This window comes from Cibotium barometz, chromosome 2 (assembly GCF_041138505.1).
Source record: "Cibotium barometz isolate CiBa-2024 chromosome 2, ASM4113850v1, whole genome shotgun sequence".
Taxonomy (NCBI): Eukaryota; Viridiplantae; Streptophyta; class Polypodiopsida; order Cyatheales; family Cibotiaceae; genus Cibotium; species Cibotium barometz.
The window spans coordinates 36732337-36755545 of NC_141047.1; the positions used below are offsets into that span (position 1 = coordinate 36732337).

Genomic DNA, 23209 nt, shown 5'->3' on the forward strand with positions numbered 1-23209 from the left:
ATAAGCCCAGCCCTGATTGGAACTCCCAGAGTGAGTCATCACAGCTTTCTTTGTGATACACACATCCACATCAAAGTCCACCACCCATATAATGCCTCTACTCCGACTTCAGAGCCCACCACCCATACCCAAGTTCTTAACAAAAGAGCATGATCAGTTTTACGATCCAAACATCCCTAACCCATTGAATCAGGACCCTCCACCACACAGAGATCCGGGAGGTTCTCCATTGAGGTTACATGCTCCCATGACAGGCCTGACTCTCTTTCTACCTGAGATTGGTATGGGTGAGAAGGGATCACAGAACAATAATCTATTATTTGGATGTATCCTCGTTTCCTTTCCAGACACTCATAAATGTACTTCGCAAATTGCAATAAAGACCATGTAAAGGCATTATTAGTCGCCCTTTAAGGAGTGGCCCAATGAAACAGGAAATGAAACACTAGGCAAGTCTCATGAAAGGTCTTGTTATAACCTCATGGCCAAACAAGTCTACTTGTATAACACTGCCACATACTGCTCTAAAAGGCTTGAAATTAAGAGCATCTCATCCACAACCTTGACATGACTTCTATCACTAACTGATCTGGTTTCTTCCAAGAACACAACCAAGCACAATAACAAACTTTGTACGGATGGAATCTTACTGTGAGCATGGCAGAAAAAAGTAACGACATGCCAGCATAAATGATGCTGAAGGAACTTTAGGTGCTAAGCACAGGGTTAAATCAGATTAACAGACATACTGTGTTTTTTGTCATGCTAGCAAACAAATCTTCTATTCTAGGTGTACAAGGGTATAGCATAGATTTCTATTAAAAAGCACTTTTTGATAAGGTAAAATTTCCGTCCACCCCTCTTGTGAAAAGGGTACAAAACCCTTTGAAAGGATACTGGTGGACAAGAATGAAACACATGTTGAATGATTGTACATTTACTTGGAAAATTTGCCACATGCTTCAATAACTATCTTCTTAAAAAAGCACACTTCTTGCTGCCTTGCTGTGGGTAAAATGTCACCTGTCATGCACCTGAACTTCTCTTTAGCATAGCATCCATATACGCGTTCTGAACAAAAGGTACGACAAAATTTCTCTTTTCTAGTCTTTACTGTATCAAGGTACTAACGGTATGTCTATGATCCATTTGTACAGATCACCATTAGGACATAAGCTCTATGTTAAACGTATGTGCAAACTTTTTGGAACAACCTTACCTTCGGCAGATACAAGCCTCAACAACAGAAAGGTAGTCTTTGAACCTATTGTGTGCGCTTTAACATGAATTGCAGATACTTTTCCTGCACCACCCCATGAATAACTTGTTTCATTCCACAGTGGGTAATTTTCTTTTAAAAAGCCCTTGAAAACGTGTTTTGAATGTTTGTATAAAATGCAATAAGACTAACAACTTGGAGTGAAGACACGATTTCTTGGGATCTTACAGATTTTAAATGTAACAAAGTAGGGCGAAATAAGGCATTGGAGCTAGGTCCAAACCATACATTCACTGACACTGTTTGTTGCAGGGTGAAAACCTTCACATACAATGAAACCACCAAATACTATCAAAGATTAAAAACACCTATGGATCTCTGGATGAAAGCTTATTTTTCTAAAATAGGAGCCATCTTACTGAATCAATCTCTGCATATATGCGTGCATCTGCTAATAAGAATCAAACTTTACACAATGCTTTGGCAGCTCTCTATGCTGCTACTGTTTCCAGATTTTCCACAAGACGTTACATACTGAAGGTTCACTTTATCACTGCATTGAGGATTTCATTGGGGCAGCTCAGTGTTTCATCACATAGCTTGCATGGGATCTCACAAGAAAGAGGGAGCTCTGGATATGGCATATGCATCGTATTGTAGCAAACAAGAGGTGAATCGAGGAACATGATGTACTCCACTGTTCATCATGCTGTAACTGGGCCAGTTTTTCATGCATGACTATTAATGCGATTACACACTTAAAATTAAAGGCACTTCAATCATCCAGTTAAACCACAAGCACAACTTCAGAACTTGAGTCTTGACCCCACATTGGGACCTCCCCCCTGGGGGGAAATTTATATCATATTACCAAGGAGAAGCTACTATTACAAGCTTTGAGGGTGCTTCTTACGTCCAGCACCAGATTATCCAAATTACAATGTCCCAAAAGATATCCACATATCATAGGTCTCCTTTAGGCCCAAGAAATCCATAAAACATGGATGCATGTCTTCAAATCCTCATATACTCTCGAAGGGTTCTGTTGACGTACAGGCATACCGCCCTCATTTTTCCCAATGCTTTATCTCGCTTTTGGGTGCTTTTCTTTGCAAGCACACAAGTGATGGCCAAGTGTATAGGCATTGGCAGATCTCCTTTCTCATTCAGACATTTTTAAGGATGATCTCCTACCCAGTAGCAGATGTTCTTAGTAGAAAGACCAGCATCCCGACCAGTCAGGAGTCTACCATTCTCAACATCTCTGGAAAAGACTTAGAAGATCAGAATGTCGATTCCGCAGAGTTTGGTACTCAACCCAGTTTGGCCCTCAATTTTGAGCCTCGCCATCATTTAGTTTACAGACAGGCATGTAAGTTTAGACGAGATGTCCACTTCAAAGAAGGGGATTGGGTCTATTTGCGTATCATGAAACAGAGATTGAAACAAGTGGGCAAACATTGTCCCAAGCTTTCATTCCATAGTTTTGGCCCTTTTCCAATAGTTAAGAAGTTAAGTGATGTCTCCATGAAGTTAAAGTTGCCTGCCACTTGGACAATGCATGATGTTTTCCACGTTTCTTGGCTAAAACCATATGTTGGTCCAGAAGTGTTTGATGTTTCAGATGAACAGCAGCCAGACGTGGTAGACGAGGCATAAGTGATTGAGCCTGAGCAAATCTTTCTTCATCGATGGAAGCATGGTTCCGGTCGACGGATTCGTCAATTCTATACGAAATTCCGAGATCGAGGCACCCACGAAGCCGTATGGCTAGACGAGGAGTTCTTCCAAGAGGTTTGCATCAGAAAGTACTCTGCATTCTGCATAATATGCATTCATATGCCTATGCATCATTTAGAACATCCCAGAAGCCTTAGGAAATTTACTGGAATTTATCTGGTATTTTTTCCATATTTTATAGTATTTATTTAGCATTATTTGCATTATTTGTCATTTATAAATATAAACTTTATTAAATGACCAGCCAACTTGACCAACCTCCAGTTAGTATAAATAGGCTTGCATAGGGCTTAGTTTCTCATTCAGTCTTCATTGTGCTAAGAGCTCTCCTCCTCAACCCTAGGAGTACCCTTGCCTTCAGCATCACTTCAGTCCCTGATCTAGCATACAGCCCAGCCTCAGTTCAATGCCAGAATTCAGCAACAGCACATCTGCGTTTCTGTCCAGCCGTACAGCAGCATATCTGCATTTCCTGTCTAGCCGTATAGCAGCAGCCTGCGTTTTCTGTCAGCATCAGCATACCTGCGTTTTCAGACCAGCAGCATCCCTGTAGGTCTGCGTTTCTGTCCACAGCAGTTTCCAGCCCTGAATCAACAGTTTGCATCAGTATCCAGCCTTCTGTGCATCATCCATACATGCAGCAGTCATCTGGTGAAGGTAACCAAGCATTCATATAAGCATTTACAGCATTCTAACATAGCGTAGAACAGTCCACCATCTTCTTTTCTCAGCCTCAGGTGTGCAGCCCTTCCTCATGCCCTTGGGAAGAGTGCATAAGCTCGAGATCAGGTCATCGAGGTGTTTCTACAGCCGTGTACAGTTCAGCCAATCTCCGATCCTCCGAGATCTTGCGTTTGGCTTATCTACAGTCCACAGTCATTCTCTCTAAAGAAATAGAGCAAATACTATCTCGTTATCGGGATAGGGGGCCCTTCAGTGGGTAATTCGGAACCCAATCTGGTGTACAGTTCTCATATCTCTTTAAAGTTTGAAATATTAAAGTGGATTGCTAAACTCACGAAACTCAGGATACAGAAGACGGTGTGAGCATTTGCGTGACAAGATCTTCCAATACAAAGACTTCCGCTGCATATCACACATCATGCCTCTTCTTTGCAAAGCAAACGACCCTACCATCTACCTTCCCCATCAACATGGGTTTCTTTGATGAAAAAAAAAACACACTATTCTGAAAACAACAGTATGCACAGAAAAAACAGCAAGCTTTTTGAACACATACCTTTCTTCGACCTCATCTTCTCTGCCTACCGACTTGCTCGTTCACGAGGCATGCTCTGATACCACTATTAAATCCCCACGGATCTCCTCGTGATCGTTCCTGGTACGAGACTTGAATCTTGTAAACAAACAAACAAACAACAAGGGGGTGCAGGCCTGACTCACCTCCCAACCATGACAGCCGTGGGCAAGCCCATAGTCTTGGTTGTCCCCACCGAGCCACGAGCTGAGCTAACTAGGTTGACGTACCGACCAATCTCCTCTTCGTGACGTCCCATACCGCCATGAGATTGCTGTTGGCCTTGGTTGCGTAAAGCAGGTGCACGTCTGCACTAGATCCAGGCTCCAAGACCATAGAGCTCTCACAAACACGAGACTCTCTATATCCCAATAACTAACCTTGGCCACCCTTTTATAGGCTCTTGGCCGGTCATCGGGCATCCACACTTGGGCGCCCGCCCGTCCATACTTGGGTGCCCACCTGTTAGTCTATTCCTAACTCAGCTCGTCAATCAGCGTGCCTAGCTCCAAGCTTCCCCAATCCTCGAAGCTAGTCTTGTGTGCGTGTAGCACACGGTAGATACACACTGTGCACATGACACAAAGCATGTTTATGCTAACTATACTCAGGAAACTTTCTTAGTTTGGTTTGTTTTTTCCTGATTGGTAGTGCTAACCGCGCCCTCAGAATTCTGAGAGCCAGTGAAGGTTAGAAACACTAGGGAGTCCGGGAGCAAAGCTTATTTGGGAGAACCAGGCAATTCCCTCCGCGGTGTACCCCTTTGTCTGTGCTAGTACGGGCGTGCTTGTTGGTGCACGGTCCCGGAAGACCAGTGAAAGGCAAGTGTGCACCCAATAAAGGTGGAGTGTGCCTGTGACTTGGGACTTCTTCAACTGTCCAAACTTCATCGACAAGTACCCAATTGTTTGAGTTGTATTCACTCCATGTGAGGAGAAATATGGCCTATTAGCCCGTGACACTTGTACATATAAATACTCCAAGAAATACAAATGTATTGAGAGGGGGCCCGATCCTTTCCGGCCCCAGTGTCGATGTCAAGTGTTATTGGTCACTTTCAGTTTTAATGTTGCTAATAATGTCCATTGTTGATATTAGTTAAGTGATCTAAAAATGTGTATTTTGTCTTCCGATTTGTAGGCCTCCTGTAGGGAGCGGTTACATTGGTATCAGAGCCCAATCGTCTCTCTTTCTCAAGAGCAGACACGGAGTTTTGAGATTGGAAGCATACACAGACACTTGACTCAATGGACAGCCAAGGCAATCTTTTGGAGGTGCCAGATTCAAGAGGTCAATCAAGTGCTTCACGTGATTTTGATGCATTGCTTGGAAGGCACAAGCCTCTTGAGAGAGGTTATGACAGTGCATTCATGGGACAGCCATCCCGTGGAAAATAGCGTATGCATGAGGATGAGCCCAATGCATTGAGGGCTGAATTGGAGCACATGAAGAAGCTTTTGCAGAGCAAGAGCTGAAATTTCTGCATGAAGATCCCCATGTACAAAGTGTCATTGAAGCAAGGAAAGCTGATGCTATGGTGGATATGACCTTTGAGTCCATGGCTCATGAAGTGGGCAAGAAGCCAAGGGAGTTGGCACTCTCTTTTCTCATCCAAAAGGGTGATCTCAAGAAAGGAGAGCTAGTATTCAAAAATCCACCTCGTTTGAAGCAAGGAGACCCAGCATCTCAACGGTTTGAAGCAGGGAGACTCAACATCTCAACGGTTGAGGTCTTTATACACAAGGAAGAGGTATTAGTCACTTCTCGCTATGCATCTATGCCTCATGGGACAGGAGGCAACAAGTATGTGCATGTTGGAGCTAGTGGGCGACATGAACACAAAGAGAAAAGCAAGAACAAGAGTTTGTGCCAATGCAAGAGAGAGAGAAAAGAACGTTGAGATGGGTTGATAAAGGAAAGAGGAAGTTGTAACCTCCCCCAACCACCCAAATCACATGAGTCCTCCACTTTTCCCTTTTTTATTTCTTTAAAATGTTTGCCTTTACATGGTATTCGTAAACCTTAGAACAAGGTTCATTACTTCACATCAAAGAAACTAATGAAAAACTCCTAACCCTTTCAAATTTTTTAGATACACACACTTTGGCAATGGCTATATAACTTGCGGACCCACTATTTTGCCATGCCAATTTACAATGGATTTTATATTGAAAGCACATAAAAATAAATATATTCAATAGCCAAAATTCTACAAATGTGTCAAGGTAGACCAATAAAATGTGCCAAATAATGCACAAATTTGGAGGCTAACATTCCTCCTCCACGTAACTTGCGAACGTCTCCATGAGCACTTGGAAAAGAACCTTTGCCTTCAAAAATCAGCATCATGTCGATGAAGAACTCCGCTCTCGAACACTCCACAATCTTCAAACTCCACCATGTGACCACCTCAATCGGTACCCATTCCAACACACTCTTCTTCTATCAAACTCCATCAACTCCTCCAAACTCCAACATTATCTTCTTGCATCAGCACTTCAAAAATCAAGCATTCACTTTGAAAAATTAAGGCAAAAGGACTCCTCCAAATACCTACAAGATCACCCCCAACTTGGGCAAAGGAAAGCAATATGAACCATCTTGAAGCTCTCAATCCATGGATAAACCATGGTAAAATTCCCAACAACGATCAAGCTTGAAAGCTCTCCCTCACAAAATATTTAGCTTTGAAGAACTCCACCCAAAACATGATTGTGTGTGTGGGTTTTTTAGTTTTTAAAAGGAAAGGTTTTATTCATATACTGGAAAAAGAAATCCTAACTATGGGTTCTAATACGTTGTGGGGGTGAAATCTTGGCTAAGAGAGCATGGAAAAGGATTGCATATGAACATAGGCTAGAGGAAGAGCTTGAAATCAGTGTTGGAGAGACTGCGTATGAACAGTTGCTTATGGGAGACCATTTACATCAAGATTTAATTTGAAACCTTTGTTGATTAAGCCTTCATAAAAACCTTATCTTGTTGAAGCTACATGGCTGTTATCAGATGGCGCCTGCATCAATGACACGTGGCAGACCGCCTTAGGCCTGGATGCACTGTGAAGAGCCCACCATCACCATCGTCTTTATCTTCTCCTTCTCCTTCTACTGTTCGAAGCAGGGATGCCATCACTTGGAGCCACGCACGCTGTGTTGCAGACTCCGTCATCTTCTTCTTCTCCTGTCCTTTGAACTTCATCATCATTCTTCCTCTTCTTCTCCAGTTGCTGCAGCAGCTGCTCTTCAAGCAGTGTAATGTGCATGCGTGAACGCAATGGCTAAGAGGGTAGGCTGGCTTGCAGGTAAGAGTTGCAATTTTCTCAGCCACTGTGATGGGGATGTCATCGTCATGGAGGATGAGGGAGGCATAGGAACACCAAAAATTGTAGCTTAGTATAGCCCAGATATAAAAAGAATAGTCACTACTAAGATCCCCCCCAAAATCAAATCTGCTAGTTTGTAGAAGTTGTTTAGGTTGCTAAAAGGCGCTTCCTTGATTTTCACAAATAAGCAAGCTTAGGCTAGCACTGAGCATTGGGTGAGTGAATCTGGCACGAGAGAGAGTTAAAAGAGCCATTAACAGTCAAATACCTCATGCCACCAACCTGCAGGAATGAAGATTGCCTCCCCAGAGCTCAGCTGATGCAACAGAACAAATTGAGAATGTCATGTCAAGCATGAGTGCATGCTCCTAGAATAGAATTTTCTACAAACCATGCAAATAACTTTTCAAAAAGATAGACAGCTCATGTACCTCAGTTTTAAAGCGCTTGCAATTGTGGAAATAGCAAGTGTGACTATCCTGATTTGCAACAAGTGCTGACCCAATACTAGAGAAGTTGTTCAGTAAACCTGAGGCACAAACCAATTCTTAGAAATATCAAGGTAAGTTCGGGAGTATATTCTAGCAATGTGTTCTTAAACATTACTTACGGTACTCTTAATTTTCGAGAACTAAAACCAATTCTTAGAAATAATAAACCAAGTTTGGGAGTATATTCTAGCAATGTGTTCTTTAACATTACTTACGGTACTCTTAATTTTAGAGAACTAGGATTAGAACTTTGTCTAAACTTTATAAAGATATCCTCTGTCACTAGCTGGGGATTCCCTACGCTTCAGAACCTATGGACGGGCTCCATAGTGTGGACATGACACCTCGTGGCAGGAGAGGCAAGGGACTTACGTCGCCAAGGGTAATGTGGACTGGTACCTCATGGTAGGGACTGATGTCTACACCAAGGGCCACTAGGTTGGATATGAGAGGCTAGGGATTTTGATCCACGCTCATATCCATATTACGGTATTCTAGTTGGCCTGGGGACGTTATGTCTACGCCCGGAATGACCGCCTGTTACAAGCTACATGAAAAGGGGATTGTCCAATACGTTCTTATGCATGGCATACTAGCATGTTTGGAACTATTTTCGCATGGAAGGTTCTTTTGTGTCTAGTTTACGAGTAGGGGATGCCCTCTCATGAACTGTCAAATCCCCAAGGATCTTCTTGGCCGGTCATCGGGCGTCCACACTTGGCCGCCCGCCCGTCCATACTTGGGTGCCCGCCCGTTAGTATTTCCCTAACTCAGCTCGTCAATCAGCCTGCCTAGTTCCAAGCTTCCCCAAGCCTCGAAACTAGTCTTGCATGCGTATAGCACACGGTAGATACCCACTGTGCACATGACATAAAACAAACGAACAACACTTGGCCGCCCGCCCGTCCATACTTGGGTGCCCGCCCGTTAGTATTTCCCTAACTCAGCTCGTCAATCAGCCTGCCTAGTTCCAAGCTTCCCCAAGCCTCGAAACTAGTCTTGCATGCGTATAGCACACGGTAGATACCCATTGTGCACATGACATGAACCATGCGCATGAATCTATATTCTGACCTCGCTTGTAGGCGTGACTCTAAATTCTTTATTTTAAGCTTATTTGTGTTTTAGCTCAGTTTGCTGCTTTGCAGGTCCACACTAGTACGGCCAGACAACTTATAAGTAAGTTTGGGCATCCACACTACATTAAAGACAGAGCGGACAGGTTATAATGAGTTTGGACACTCATTGGATGGTGGCCGGCCAAACTCTCATAAAGCAGGCACCTTGTCACATGCACACCCATAAGGTGTACGAGTGACATGGCATATCAAAGCATTCATAAGCATTTAGCAGATAGCATTCAGGGTCATCAAGTATTATCCAGGGCATTTGCAGCTTATATCACAGCATGAGCATATGTATGTGGCTTCTAGAGCACCCACATCAGGTACATAAAGCATTTAAAGCATATAGAGTATTTATCACATCAAGTCATGGACTGTGGTCAGCAGCCGACTCATCATCTACAACCAGCCAACTGGTATGGACAGCAGTCGTGGACTTTACTCAGCAGCCGACAAAGCATATTGAGCATTGGATGAAGTCGTGAAGGTACAGTAAGCTGGCCGACAGCAGCATACCAGCCTGAACAGCATCATAACTCGTATAAAAGGGCTGCGCATCATTTAGTTCGTATTATCTCCATCATCTCTTCATCGTTTTAGTGGAGTTCAGCATCCAACACTCAGCATTCAGCATACAGTCAGCATTCAAGTCATCTCCTACCTCCTCCATAGAGGAAAGCCAGCATTCCAAGGGTGGACCTCAGCATTGGAGACGGGAACAGTCATTCACCATCAGCATTCAGCTTATCTCTCTAGTTCTGAGAAGAATATTCATTTAGTACAGCATAGATCTATTTATAGATCTTCATTGTAACTCTCGCTGCATTGCATTGCATTGACACCATTGTCTATCTCTTAAGTATCATTAAGTGAAGTTTAGTATTAGCGTAAGGTTGTTTTACTACGATCGATCTCTCGCATGTCACACTCTTTTAAATAAGAGAGTGTGGACAGCTTATTAGGCACCCTCTCCACTTATGGGAGAGGTGTGGCTCCTGTTGAGGTGGCCCAATGGCCACCCATTACATGTATGGAAAGGCTTATCCTCTCCCTCCCTTCTAGGGAAATAGGTGCCTTTTTCATGAGGAGGTGAAGGAAGACAATTTTCAGCATAACCAGTCCATACACATACTTTTTGGCATGGTTGTGGTGCAAGATAGATAGGTTTTCCAGTATTATGTACATAGAAAAAGGCTACATAGGCCGTAGGCTGCCTTTATATATGATGTTGATATGCTGGTCGGCCAGCTTCAACTACTGTTGGCCAGCTGATTTGTCCTCTGACATAAATATGTAGCATAAAATGCTAACTCTTGCACCTAAATTACTCACAAATGCTGCCGACCCTCACACAATGCTACCGACTAATATTCTACTAACGCCAACTTGATATGTGTGTGTTGAACTGCTACTGACCTGATGTATGCTAATGAAGATGCCCTAAATGCACATAATACTGCTGCCTAATGAGGGATATGATCAGGGATTAGACATGGCACTGCCTTGTGCATGTGACATGGTCTTGATCCATGGGGATCCATTCTGGTGTCCTCCTAATCCATGGGGATCCATTCTGGTGTCCTCCTAAGCCATGCTCATGCCCTAAATTGTCTGTCATGTGCACAGAGTGTATCTACCATGTGCAACACGCACACAAGACTAGATTCGAGGCTTGGGGTAGCTTGGAGCTAGGCAGGCTGATTGGCAAGTTGGGCTAGGGATGGACTGATGGGCGGGTGCCCATGTGTGGACGCCCGGTGACCGGCCAAGAGCCTATAAAAGGGTGGCCCGGGTCGGTCAGTCAGTCAGTCAGTCAGTTAGAGTCTCACTAGGCCATGCGAGAGCTCTGTAGTCAGGAGCCTCGATCTAGTACAAACGTGCACCTACTTCATGCAATCAAGGCTGGCAGCAGTCTCGAGGCCCACGTGGGTAGCTCCGTGGCGATATGGAGCATCATGGGGTAGAGACTGGTCGGTACATCTAGCTGGTTAGCTCAGCTCGTGGCTCGGTGGGGACAGCTAGGTCTTGTGGGCTTTGCCCACGGCTGTCATGGTTGGGTGGTGAGTCAGGCCTGTACCCCCTTCACGGTTTATGGCTTTGTTTTGCACGTTTGCTCTACGAGGAGACCCTTGGGGATTTGACAGGTACTTCTGTCAATGTACTTTCTCGCCCTAGTTCGTGTTTCGATTGTTTGTTCAACTCTAAGGTTTTCGGCTTGCACGATCTTCTCTAAGTTTATGGAGAACTAAACAGCCATAGAATTCACATTCTTTTGGACCCCGGAAGCTCACACAATTTTATCAATAACAAACTTGTGCAAAAGTTGGATCTGGACACGATGCCTAGCGATCATACCTACGAGGTACGCCTACCTGCGGGTCGGTAAGTGTGGGATCGAAAGGTGGAGAAGCTACCAATCCGGATTCAAGACTACAGCGATGTTTTGGAGTGCTATGTTATGCACCTAGAGCATGTAGACTTGCTATTAGGGATTGAGCGGTTTAAGACCCTTAAGGTCCAAATAGATTGGTTTAGTCATTCTTTTTCTTTTGAACATAGGAGCACCCAGTTTTACATTCAAGGTGATTGTATATATCCCTCTTAGGGACCTCTTGTAAATACTGTTGATTTTGGAAATATAATGGATTCTTCTTTGTAGTATACTGATTTCCACTGTCTCTTGATTCCATTTTCTTCATTTCTAGTACCTGTGATAGAAGTTAATGAATTAAGTGTGTTTGAAAGCAAAGAATTAAAGAAGCTACTTGACTCATTTCAAGACGTATTTCCTAAGGAGCTGCCATCGGGTTCACCACCTGAAAGGGCAGTTGATCATCGTATTGGTTTAGTCTCTGGTGCTCAACCTGTTAGCGTTCCGCCGTACATGATAAGCCACGCTGAGGAAGATGAGTTGGCTAAACAACTTGCAGAATATTTGAGGATGGGCCAGATTCGTCCAAATAAATCACCTTGGGATGCACCTGTGTTACTTAGGAGAAAGAAGGATAACACCTGGCGAATGTGTGTAGATTACAAGACACTGAACAAAGTGACAATCAAGAACCGCTATCCTCTCCCTAGATCAGATGACCTGATTGACCATTTAGTAGAAGCGAAGTATTTCACGAAAATAGATTTACAAATTGACTACCACCAGATATGTATTCATGAAAGGCACGTCAAAAGAACCACCTTTCGGACTCGGTATGGCCATTACAAGTTTCTCGTATTACCTTTTGGGTTGACCAATGCTCCAGCCACTTTCCAACAAATGCTGAACGATCTTTTTCGTGAACATTTGGTAAAGTTCGTGGTGGTGTTCTTGGACAATATTTTAGTCTTCAGTTTAACTCTCGAGGATCATGTTAGACACCTTACGATTATCTTGATTATTTTAAGACAGAATCGATTGTATGCTAAATTTAGTAAATGTGAGTTTTTCATGACAGAAATCATTTAATTGGAACACAAGATCACAAGAGACGGATTGAGCATTGACTATGACCAAGTGCAGAAGGTTTTGGCTTGGCCGATACCGCAGACGGTGAGACAACTTCGTTCTTTTCTCGGTTTGTTGTTTTTCTTTAGAAATCTATGCGAGAGGACTCTCAGCTCACACTATCAATGACCGACTTGTTGAAAGGTCGTGGACGTGAGTCGAATCAGCCTATCACTTGGAATAACAATTTGGATACGGCCTTCAAACTTTTGAAAGATAAAGTGAAGGAAGCACCTACCTTAGCACTTCCCGATCCTAATCGGTCTTATGTTCTAGAGACCGACGTAAGTGACTATGCGATCAGGGCTGCTCTATTCCAAGATGGTAGACCTGTTGCTTTTGAGAGTCGAAAGTTGGACGACACTTATTGGCAGAGAATAAAGGACGGGAGCTCATTGATTGACCAAGACTCGGTGACTGAGCAGCCTACGATTCAGGCTGCAGGACGCCAGTGGGGATGATTCGGAATGGTTTACTGTTTCGTAATGACAAAATTTGTGTATCGCAGGTCCCGGACATTAGGTCCAAGATTCTTAAGGAGTGTCACGACGCCCCTTCCGCTGGACACCCCGGGGTACGCTTTAGTGAGATACACTTTCTATTGGCCAAAGATGAAAGGGTATGATTATGTCCTCAAGTGTCAGATTTGTCAAGCGAATAAAGCTTGACGCTTTAGATAGGCTGGGATATTGCATCCTTTGTAAATCCCAAGTAATAAGTGGGAAAGTATTTCCATGGATTTTATTACCGGATTGCCAAGAACACGTCAAGGCCATGATTCTATTTGGGTTGTGGTAGACCGCTTGACAAAGATGGTTAGATTTTTATCCACAAGGAAGACTATTACAGCTACGTAATTAGCAAGGCAGTTTATCGAGCAAATGTGTAGATTGTACGGTTTACCGCAGGACTTAGTCAGTGATAGGGACTCTAAGTTTACAAGTGACTTTTGGAGGCTTATTTTTGAGAAGTTGGAAACAACTTTGAATCTGATTTCCTCAGATCATCCTCAATCTAATGGCCAGACTGAAAGGGTGAATCAAACTTTAGAGGACATGCTTCGTGCCTATGTCTCCAAAAGACAAGATTCATGGGAGGATTATCTTCCTATGTTAGAATTTGCATACAACAGTAATAAGCATACAAGTACCGGTTTTAGTCCTTTATGCTTATGTACGGATTTCAACCTAGATCACCTGTTACCGTGGGATTTTTAGGACTTTAGCATGGTGTAACGCGTGCTTTTTTGCAAGACATGTAAGAAATGTTACAAGTTGTGAAGGAATCTAGTAGAAGCGCTCAAGATAGAGAGATTTTATTCTAATAGACATCGTTCACCAAGAGAATTCTAAGAAGGAACCATGGTGTATTTGTGAGTTCCGAAAGATTCCAAGACTTTACGGACAGGCCAATCTTTGAAATTATCCCCTAGATACTGCGGACCATTTCGGGTTAACCACCGGATTGGGTCAGTTGCATATGAATTGGACTTGCCTTCTCATGTGAAAGATCATCCCGTATTTCATGTTAGTAGACTTAAGGAAGTATGGGGTGGAAGAGACTAGTTAGTTACTCCTCAAGAAATCATAGATGTCGAGGATATGACATTTGTGCCACACGAACCGGAAAAGATTCTTGGATTTCGTGAAAGACATTTGCGGCATATGCTACTAACGAAATACAAGATCAAGTGGAAGGATCGTGTTGAGGAGGACACTACATGGGAGACATTGACTACCCTTCAGCGGGATTACCCTGAGTTTTTATTGAGCTTAGGAGCGAGCTCTTAGAGGAAGGGGAGTATTTCATGTGCATGGAGTGTATCTACCGTGTGCAGCACGCACACAAGACTAGTTTTGAGGCTTGGGATAGCTTGGAGCTAGGCAGGCTGATTGGCGAGCTGGGCTAGGGATGGATTGACGGGCAAGCACCCATGGGTGGACGCCTGGTGACCGGCCAAGAGTCTATAAAAGGGTGGCCCAGGTCAGTCAGTTACTCAGAGTCTCGCGAGGCCATGCGAGAGCTCTACGGTCAAGAGCCTCGATCTAGTGCAGCCGAGGCCGGGAGCAATCTCAAGACCCACGAGGGTAGCTCCGTGGTGGTATGGGATGTCAAGGGGTAGACACTGGTCGGTACGTCTAGCTAGTTAGCTCATCTCGTGGCTCGGTGGGGAAGTGGGAAAGTATTTCCATGGATTTTATTACCGGATTGCCAAGAACACGTCAAGGCCATGATTCTATTTGGGTTGTGGTAGACCGCTTGACATAGATGGTTATATTTTTACCCACACGGAAGACTATTACAGCTACGTAATTAGCAAGGCAGTTTATCGAGCAATTGTTTAGATTGTACGGTTTACCGCGCAAGACTCAGTTTACAAGTGACTTTTGGAGGCTTGGGGGCTACGGGCCTATATATATGCCCCCACATCAGCAGTCGGCCTGCTGTAGGGCAGCCGACTGGACACAAGAACCTCCACGACTGGATAATCACAGTCGGCCAGCATAAGAATGGGTCGGCCAGCACCAGCAGAGTCCCACGACTCATGCACTGCAGTCGGCCATGTCACAGATGCAGTCGGCCAGGCTCAGGGTCCTCCTGCCACTACTAGACTGCCTCCCATGCCACAGAAAAATGGGAAAAAATACGGGGAGTGAGGAAAAATGATAAAACACCTGATAAGGGCGGGCACACCCACAACAAAGGCCCTGGTGTATAAATCTAGACAGGAGATGACTTCTAACACCCCCTCTCAGCTCCTGGCTGTGAAACCAACCACAGGGAGCCCAAGCAAGTCCTGAGAGAGCGACTTCGTGAAGAGGTCCACCGTACTGTCCTCCGTCGAACAGAACTCTAGCAAGATGTCATCAGCAAACGATCTGTTCATGAACAAAGTGCCTCTGGATGACCATGGGTTCCTCCAGTGGAAGCCCAAACCTGCAATGTAACCTCCTGGTGCTCCGTAAAACTACTCTTGGGCCTGAAGTAGATCTCCTCGTGTCCGGATCTCCTCCCCAAACCGAGTCACTCCAACTGTGGAGTCGGACTCCATCCAACAATCCCCCTCCTGTGTACAAGAGTCCATGATCCTTAGCATGCCGCAGAAACCACAGGAAATGCAATCCTGCCTCCCAAAGAGACATCTGCAACCATGAGCTCAACCGCCTCATCAGGAAGCTCCCGTCCAATCTGGTGTCCATCAACCAAATCAATGAACCATGCAGCTTCTGAGTCACACAGACATCACACTGCTCAAGGATCAACACCTGTTACGGCGCACAAACAAGTCCTCGAAACCTGATGAAACCTGTCAACCACCCCCTCTGAATCCGGAACCACAAAGCCTGGAGAAACCACCTCCCTCTGCAAGTAAGCACCTGCCACCTGCCTGGCTTTCCAAAAGGTCCCCGTGGAAAGAACATCCTCAACAACTGGAAGTTCTATGTCCCGAACACTACGAGACATCAGAGCATAAGTGACCTGTTCAGCTTCCTCTAACTGACGAACACAAGAACTACCAACATCAGTACTGGAAAGTTCCTGCCAACTGCTGCCATCTACTGGCAAGCTATCTACCACCTGGTCTCGGAAAGCCCGCACCTGCAGCGTATCCACACTTAAGTGGTCATTGCCAGAGAGAGAGTGCTGAAAGCCTGTAAACTCCATTCTCCACTCCGCCTTCCCAAACCACTTGGCTTGTTGCTTTGTCCCGGAGAGCAACAAAATGCTCATCAAACTCCACCCGTACGCCAGTCTTGCAAACCTGATGCACTGACAACAGATGAAAACCAAGTGCCAGAACATACAACACCTGGGAGGAATGCTTCCCTTCTCTGCCATCGGGAACTATCTCCATCCTGCCCTCACTGTGAACTGGGATAGTGGACGTATCCCCAGTAAGAATATGACCAGAAAGCCTGCAGAGATCCTGTAAACCGGAACGGGAAGGAGTCATGTGCCTGGAAGCACCACTATCGAGAATCCACTCCCGAGTATCCGTTGTTTGCGGAGAGTCCTCCAATCTCCTCCCTGCCTGAAGAAAATGAAACATCGGTGTCCACCACCTCCAGGTGCACAAAAGCCGGAGTCTTTATGATTGCTACTGAGGAATCTTCACCCTTCTCGGTCTTCTGCTTGGGACACTGCCTCCAATAGTGGCCTTTCTCGCCACAATCATTACAGGTCCTCTCTGCCTTCAGTTTCTCGCGGTCAGCGTCGGACTTCTTCTCAGAAGACTTCTCCGACGAAGCCTTCCCTTTGCCCGAGTTACGGCCTTTCGACTGTTGGCCAGTTAAGGCCTCCGACTCCACCCTGAGGAGGGTTCGTGAATCGTTCCTCCTGGTCCAGGACCATGGGCACAAGCTCCTCCCACGTGATGGTGCTGAGCCTGCCCCACTGGTAATCAAAGAGGAGTAAAATGCTGAGTACGAAGAGGGCAAATGTGACAGCAACGTGTGGCCATGTCCTCTGACGATATCTCCTTCCCAGCCTGAAGAACTTCCTGCTGAAGAGCCTGCAGCTTGTTAATATGCTCCCGCATCGTCGACGACTTTGCAGGGCTCATAACCCACATCTGTACTTCCAAGGAAATCCTCTTCATGGGCGATACCCTATTGTAAAATGAGGCCAAATGCTGCCATATACCTCTGGCCAGCGTCATATGCTTTACATGATTGATTACCTGTGGTGTGCAGTTGAGGAAAATAAACGAACGGACCCTGGCGTTGACACGATCCCACATCTGTGTCTGAGCCTCCCGGTCCTTTCCGGTCAACGGTAACTCCCCTTCCTCTACTTTCGGCCGTGGAACACCAACAACGACGAAATCGGCGAGGCCGTAGGACTCCAGAACAGATTCCACCATCACCTTCCATATGCCGTAGTTGCTCCCGTCCAACTGACCGTCCACCGGGAACGTGGGGAGTGTCGGGATCTTCACATGTCTCTCGGCCATCTCAAACAGATCTGCCATTGCGGGGATGTACTCTGAAAAGGGTGGGTGGGTTGGAACAAAGAAGAACTAAAACCTGCAAGTGGCTGTCCAGCAAATCAGCCCGCCTTCCTCTTGCACCTTCTCTTCCCGATCAGCCCAAAACAGTCCACCAATCAGCCACAAAACAGTCCCCCTCTTGCTCACACAAATCCCAAGACCTATCTAGAGCCTTGGGCTCTGATACCATGTCAGAATACGCAACGGAGATGATGACCAGATCTGGGAACACAAGAGCAAAAACGCAGGCAGAAAAACAGCACAAGAGAGAGAGAGATGTAGGCGTGTAACTCTGCTCTGATATACACAAGAAGATCCCGAATATGATACAACATGGTATGGGGGCTGGGGGCCTATATATATGCCCCCACATCAGCAGTCGGCCTGCTGTAGGGCAGCCGACTGGACACAAGAACCTCCACGACTGGATAATCACAGTCGGCCAGCATCAGAATGGGTCGGCCAGCACCAGAAGAGTCCCACGACTCATGCACTGCAGTCGGCCATGTCACAGATGTAGTCGGCCAGGCTCAGGGTCCTCCTGCCACTACTAGACTGCCTCCCATGCCACATAAAAATGGGAAAAAATAGGGGAAAAATACGGGGAGTGAGGAAAAATGATAAAACACCTGATAAGGGCGGGCACAATAAGGGCGGGCACACCCACAACAAAGGCCCTGGTGTATAAATCTAGACAAGAGATGACTTCTAACAAAAGTAGCTTGAAGCGATCATGCCTTGTGAAAGTAATTGATTCATATAATAGGCTACTGGCATTCAGAGAGCATATGGTATCTACAAGAGCTTATTGCCTTTCCATTGGATGGCTCAGGGAATGCAAGATGACTTGAGGACTCGGAATGACTCAAGGAGTCCAACCTTTTCAAACCAAGGCTTGAAGGTGACTTGGGAGAATACTTGGTTCTCTACAAAGAAGTTCCTTCAACTGGTAATAGGTTGTGAGCAAGAAGCTCGGTGATTGAAGGACGATCTCTCGCTTCTAGTGGATTTGGACAACCTTTATAGTGACATCCGCAAGAGACTTCCATGAAGTGAAGGTTCTAAGAGTAAAACAAACTATAATGGAAGTGTGGAGTTAGGATAGAGGAGGGAATTGGTAGCTATGCCTTTGCCAAATCAAAAGCAATTGGTGGGTTCAGTCTTAGGTGAGGAGTGGACAAACGAGATCTTATGATTGAACACAAGCTTCGTTCAGTTTTGGATAGGGGAGATTGTGTTTAGTATATTGTGCCTTGAGTACGTGGTACGTACTCAGAGGACTTCTCTTACGTGAACAATTGTTTCACATGCATGGACGTGCATGAGGAGGGAGAGATGATACAACTAGTTACGTGAGCATGAGTTGTTTAGACTTGTGATGGGGGTAATAAGATGCTCAAACTTATTTGCACCAAGTGGGCTAGTGTTTGCTGACAACCAATGCAAGATTCCATTTGGTATGACGATTGAGCTGTGTTGTGGATCTGTGCTAGAGTGTTATGGTAGATCTTATTGCACTTCGTGACTAAGTGTCCTACCTCAACTCTTGGATTAGAGTCCGATTGGTGCTGATATTTCAACTCTTAGATTGGAATTGGATTATAGAGAACCTTTCAACTCTTGTAGGAGAGTTGGATTGTATTTGCAACAAGCACTTAGATCTTTGTAGCAAGGTCTACAAGGGGAGTTTCATACTAGCTAAGGTAAGAGCCAAGAGACTTGAGTAGATGCTATGAGTGATTGTACGTAGGCTAAGGGCGCTAGCAGGATGAGATCTAGACTGGCCGTGGATCAATAAATAATAGCAAAGGGATAGTTATAGCTAAAAGCTTATAAATAAAGCAAAGGCTAAATAATAATTGGCTTATTGCTATATAAGTGACCTTGGGAACACTTATGAGTTATGAGTGGTATCCACGCGGCGACAAGAGAGCTAGCACAGGAATGCGGTACCTCAAGGCCATGGAGCTGTGATGAGGTGGCTCGGCTTGGTGGTATGGGACGCCACGTTGGGCTTGGTAGGCTCGTGGCAATCAAACCTAAGGCTCAGGGGTGGATCAACGTACTGAACCTATGGTTGGGTGGTGGGTCGCTAGCCACAATCCATCGCAATAATGCAATGCATACGACGTCAAGTCTACAAAACCCCTGTTAGGGTTTCTCAAGTATGTGAGTTTAATCCTAGTCCCCTATGGTTCTATGTTAGATAATCCTTGGCTAGGTCTATGGAGACATTATAGTATCAAGGCTGTCATTTGACAAAGAACCATCTCATACCCTGTTAGATAATCTTTGGTTAGGTCTATGGAGACCTTACAATATCAAGGCTGTCATTTGACAAAGAACCATCTCATACAAGCTATTGGGTTAGCTATGTCATGTGAGAGCTTCATGAGATCCAAATCAATTAGCATTGAGAGATAAAAGTGCAATGGTACGAAACCAACCTTCATTCCAAGGCTCTGGATAGAGATTCGGAAGCTCTAATGGGGAATACAAATGCACCACCTTTTTTCCCGACAAGCACACATGTAGGTTGTCCAATGCATCAAAGTGTATTCTGCTTGTGACAAGGGTTCCCATCCAAAGATTCCTCTGCTTAATGGTGTCTTTGACTATAAACTCCGGTGTTGTTATGGGATGTATAATTCTATCAATAAAAGAGCAAAACTCTTCTGGCATAGAGGCTGGCAAGCTGAATTCTGGCAGAGACCTCCAAGTGAGATACAAAAGCTGGTTTTTGGGATCCCCCATGAGAGAGGAAGATTCTGATATGAACGCTTCAAAGTCCATGAATTCTGTCGTGCTCACCGGGATTGGGAGAAGGGAGCATGCGTTGTTCAGAGTGGCCTTCTTTTCCAGCTCCGGAGGCCCCAAATCCTCGCTTGCACAATAAGTTGCTGTAGCAGTGTTCGTAGAGAGTGATGATCTTTCAGACACATTGAGGCCATCATCATCAAGCTTGTATAGAAGCCGAAAAACTTCAACCTGAACAGGATCAAAAAGAAAATGTATCAGAAAAGGACCCGATGGCTATGTATTGAGCCCCTTTCCAGTGATGCATTGGAAAAGGACTCAGAAAACACGAATCGAAAAAAATACTTGTTATAATTTTGATCCCTTTCCAGCTATGTATTGGATAAGGATCCAGTAGCTTTGTAATGGTTTTGATAAGAGATGCGAAATCACAGTAACTATGGATTAGAGATGCAAACTCTTTCTCTCTCTCTCTCTCTCTCTCTCTCTCACACACACACACACATACATACATACATAAATTTCTTTATATATTCATGCCTGACAATTGAGAAAAATAAATTTACAGGTAGTATGAAAATGTTGGGTCCATATTGCGATAACCTAATTCATAATTAGCTGAGACGGGAAAAGGACCCACCTGTAGGATGCCGCCCAGCAGGTCTCTCAATGCGGAAGTAAGGCAAGGTACGCTGCCCAAGGCTCGGTGGGCCCAGTAGGCGGGAAAGACGGCGGGAGTGCCCTCGTAGGTTGCTGTGAGGAGGTCCAGGTCCTGTGGTGTGGCCGGGGGTGACGGCAGGTGGAGCACAGGGTGAGCGCTTGGCAACCCCCCACACGATTCCAGCGTGGAGAGCCGCTCGGCGAAGTGCTGTAAAATCTCTTGCCCGTTCATTTCCAAATTCTCAACCGGAGCCACCACAACATGATAGATCACCAATTTTTCAAAGCCCTTGGAGGAATCTTTTCCCAAATCCCAGTGCTCAAAAATTAAGTCCTCTATATGCACCCAAACGTTTTTTGTAGTTAATTAATTAGTTTGAGTGTACAAACCTTGGAGTTACCTAAAAGAATAGGGCACTCCGATACTAGTTTAGAATTCGGGTGCTTATTAGTTTAATTGCTTTTTTTTGAATGCATGGCCCCTTCACGTGCATGTTGTGTGCCTTTTGGTTGGTAGGTTTCTGCACAGTCTCGAAGTGCCACGATCATTCTGTCTTTCTCTCTCTCTCTCTGGCTCTTTCGTAAAGAAATTTTCACAATAAATATATTCTCTCTCTCTCTCATGCTTGGTCATGCATGGTGTACCCCCCTAACCGCTCTCTCTCTCTTAGACCAAAGTCCTCGACGATGGAGTGTTCTCTCTATCTGAGTTCTGTTGAGCCATAAGGAGGAGGAAGCGGGGGTACTTGTTGGGCGCATTGAGTTGGGTGGGTTTTGGAGGTTGATTGAGGGGGGGAGAGACGTGGTTGGTGAAGAGGAGGAAGGGACGTGGAGTAGGAGGAGGAGGAGGGGCGGTTGACAAGGAGGAGAACGTTGATGGGTTGTGGAGGTGGGCGAGGGGGAGAATGGCGAGATGTGGAAGGGGGCACGTGCTTGGTGAGGAGGAGGAAGGGACGTGGAGTAGGAGGAGGAGGAGGGGCGGTTGACGAGGAGGAGAACGCTGATGGGTTGTGCAGGTGGGTGAGGCGGGGAGAACGGCGAGACGTGGAAGGGGGCACGTGCTTGGTGAGGAGGAGGAAGGGACATGGAGTAGGAGGAGGAGGAGGAGGGACGGTTGACGAGGAGGACAACGGTGATGGCTTGTGGAGGTGGGCAAGGGGGAGAATAGTGAGACTTGGAAGGGGTACCTATGGTCTTGCATTAAATAATGCCACGTCATTGGCATTATTTAATGCACCTACAATAAAAGTGTGAATATGCACCTACAATAAAAAAAGAAGATTATGTTTCTTTTTTTAAGGTCCTTTAATATATTTTCATCCAATTAAAAAAAGAAGAGTATATTTCTTTTTCTAAGGTCCTTTAATATATTTTCATCCAATTAAAAAAAGAAGAGTATATTTCTTTTTCTAAGGTCCTTTAATATATTTAATTTAGAAATTTCTAATTATATAGCCTAGCTAACATTACCTACCCATCTCGCTCTCTCTCTCTCTCGCCACCCACCACTAATGGCTCTACCACCATCGATAGCTCTCTCTTTTTCTCTCACGTGTCCCTTTTTGCAAGCTAGAACACTCGTTCGAGGAGATGCTCCACCCAACAACTTCATATCTGAGAGATCCTCGTGATATCTAAGAGTGTCCCTCCAGAAGTAGTGGAGGGACACTCTATATACAAGAGTGGATGTGGAGAGCCTCTATGTAACTCGTTTGAGGAGATGCTCCACCTAACAGCTTCAAATCTGAGAGATCCTCCTAAGATACAAGAGTGCCCCTCCATAGATAGTGGGTGTGGGGAGCCTCTATACAATCATAGATGTCGAGGACCCACTTCGATCTCCTCACATTGTATTATATGTAACATTGTACCAATGGCACTTACAAGGCTAGTGGGTGTGGGGAGCCTATATACAATCATAGATGTCGAGGACCCACTTCGATCCCCTTGTTGAAAATACAAGTGAATAGGGTGTGTGCGGGAACAAGCCCTTGGTTAGAGACTGTAAAAGAGGATGTGTAAATGTGAAAGAACCTGTAAAAAGGTGAGAAGAATCTACTGGGAGAGAATAAAGGGTAGCATGAGAAGATTTAGGAAGTGTGGAGATATTCTGGGAAAAGTGAAGAGGTGGAGAGAATCAAGGAAAAGA

At 45.1% G+C, this 23209-nt stretch overlaps 1 protein-coding gene across 1 annotated transcript; it reads right to left on the reverse strand.

Annotated features, from left to right (window-relative positions):
• Positions 1-524: 524 nt before the first annotated feature.
• LOC147641009 (uncharacterized) lies at positions 525-21368 on the reverse strand. The gene is made up of 7 exons (XM_086817299.1): positions 21041-21368; positions 20091-20631; positions 7971-8068; positions 7808-7855; positions 1448-1540; positions 1220-1303; positions 525-1023 (listed from the first exon to the last, which is right to left on the reverse strand). Exons 1-6 carry the CDS (start codon positions 21290-21292, stop codon positions 1265-1267), a joined length of 1071 nt encoding a protein of 356 aa, XP_086673425.1. The 5' UTR covers positions 21293-21368; the 3' UTR covers positions 525-1023; positions 1220-1264.
• Positions 21369-23209: the final 1841 nt, after the last annotated feature.

Coding starts and splice junctions, on each gene's coding strand:
- LOC147641009 (XM_086817299.1), bottom strand. CDS start 21,292: ATGAACGGGCAAGAGATTTTACAGCACTTCGCCGAGCGGCTCTCCACG. Junction 20,632..21,040: donor TGCTGGGCGGCATCCTACAG/GTGGGTCCTTTT, acceptor GATCCTGTTCAG/GTTGAAGTTTTTCGGCTTCT. Junction 8,069..20,090: donor TCCAGAGCCTTGGAATGAAG/GTTGGTTTCGTA, acceptor TTTGTGCCTCAG/GTTTACTGAACAACTTCTCT.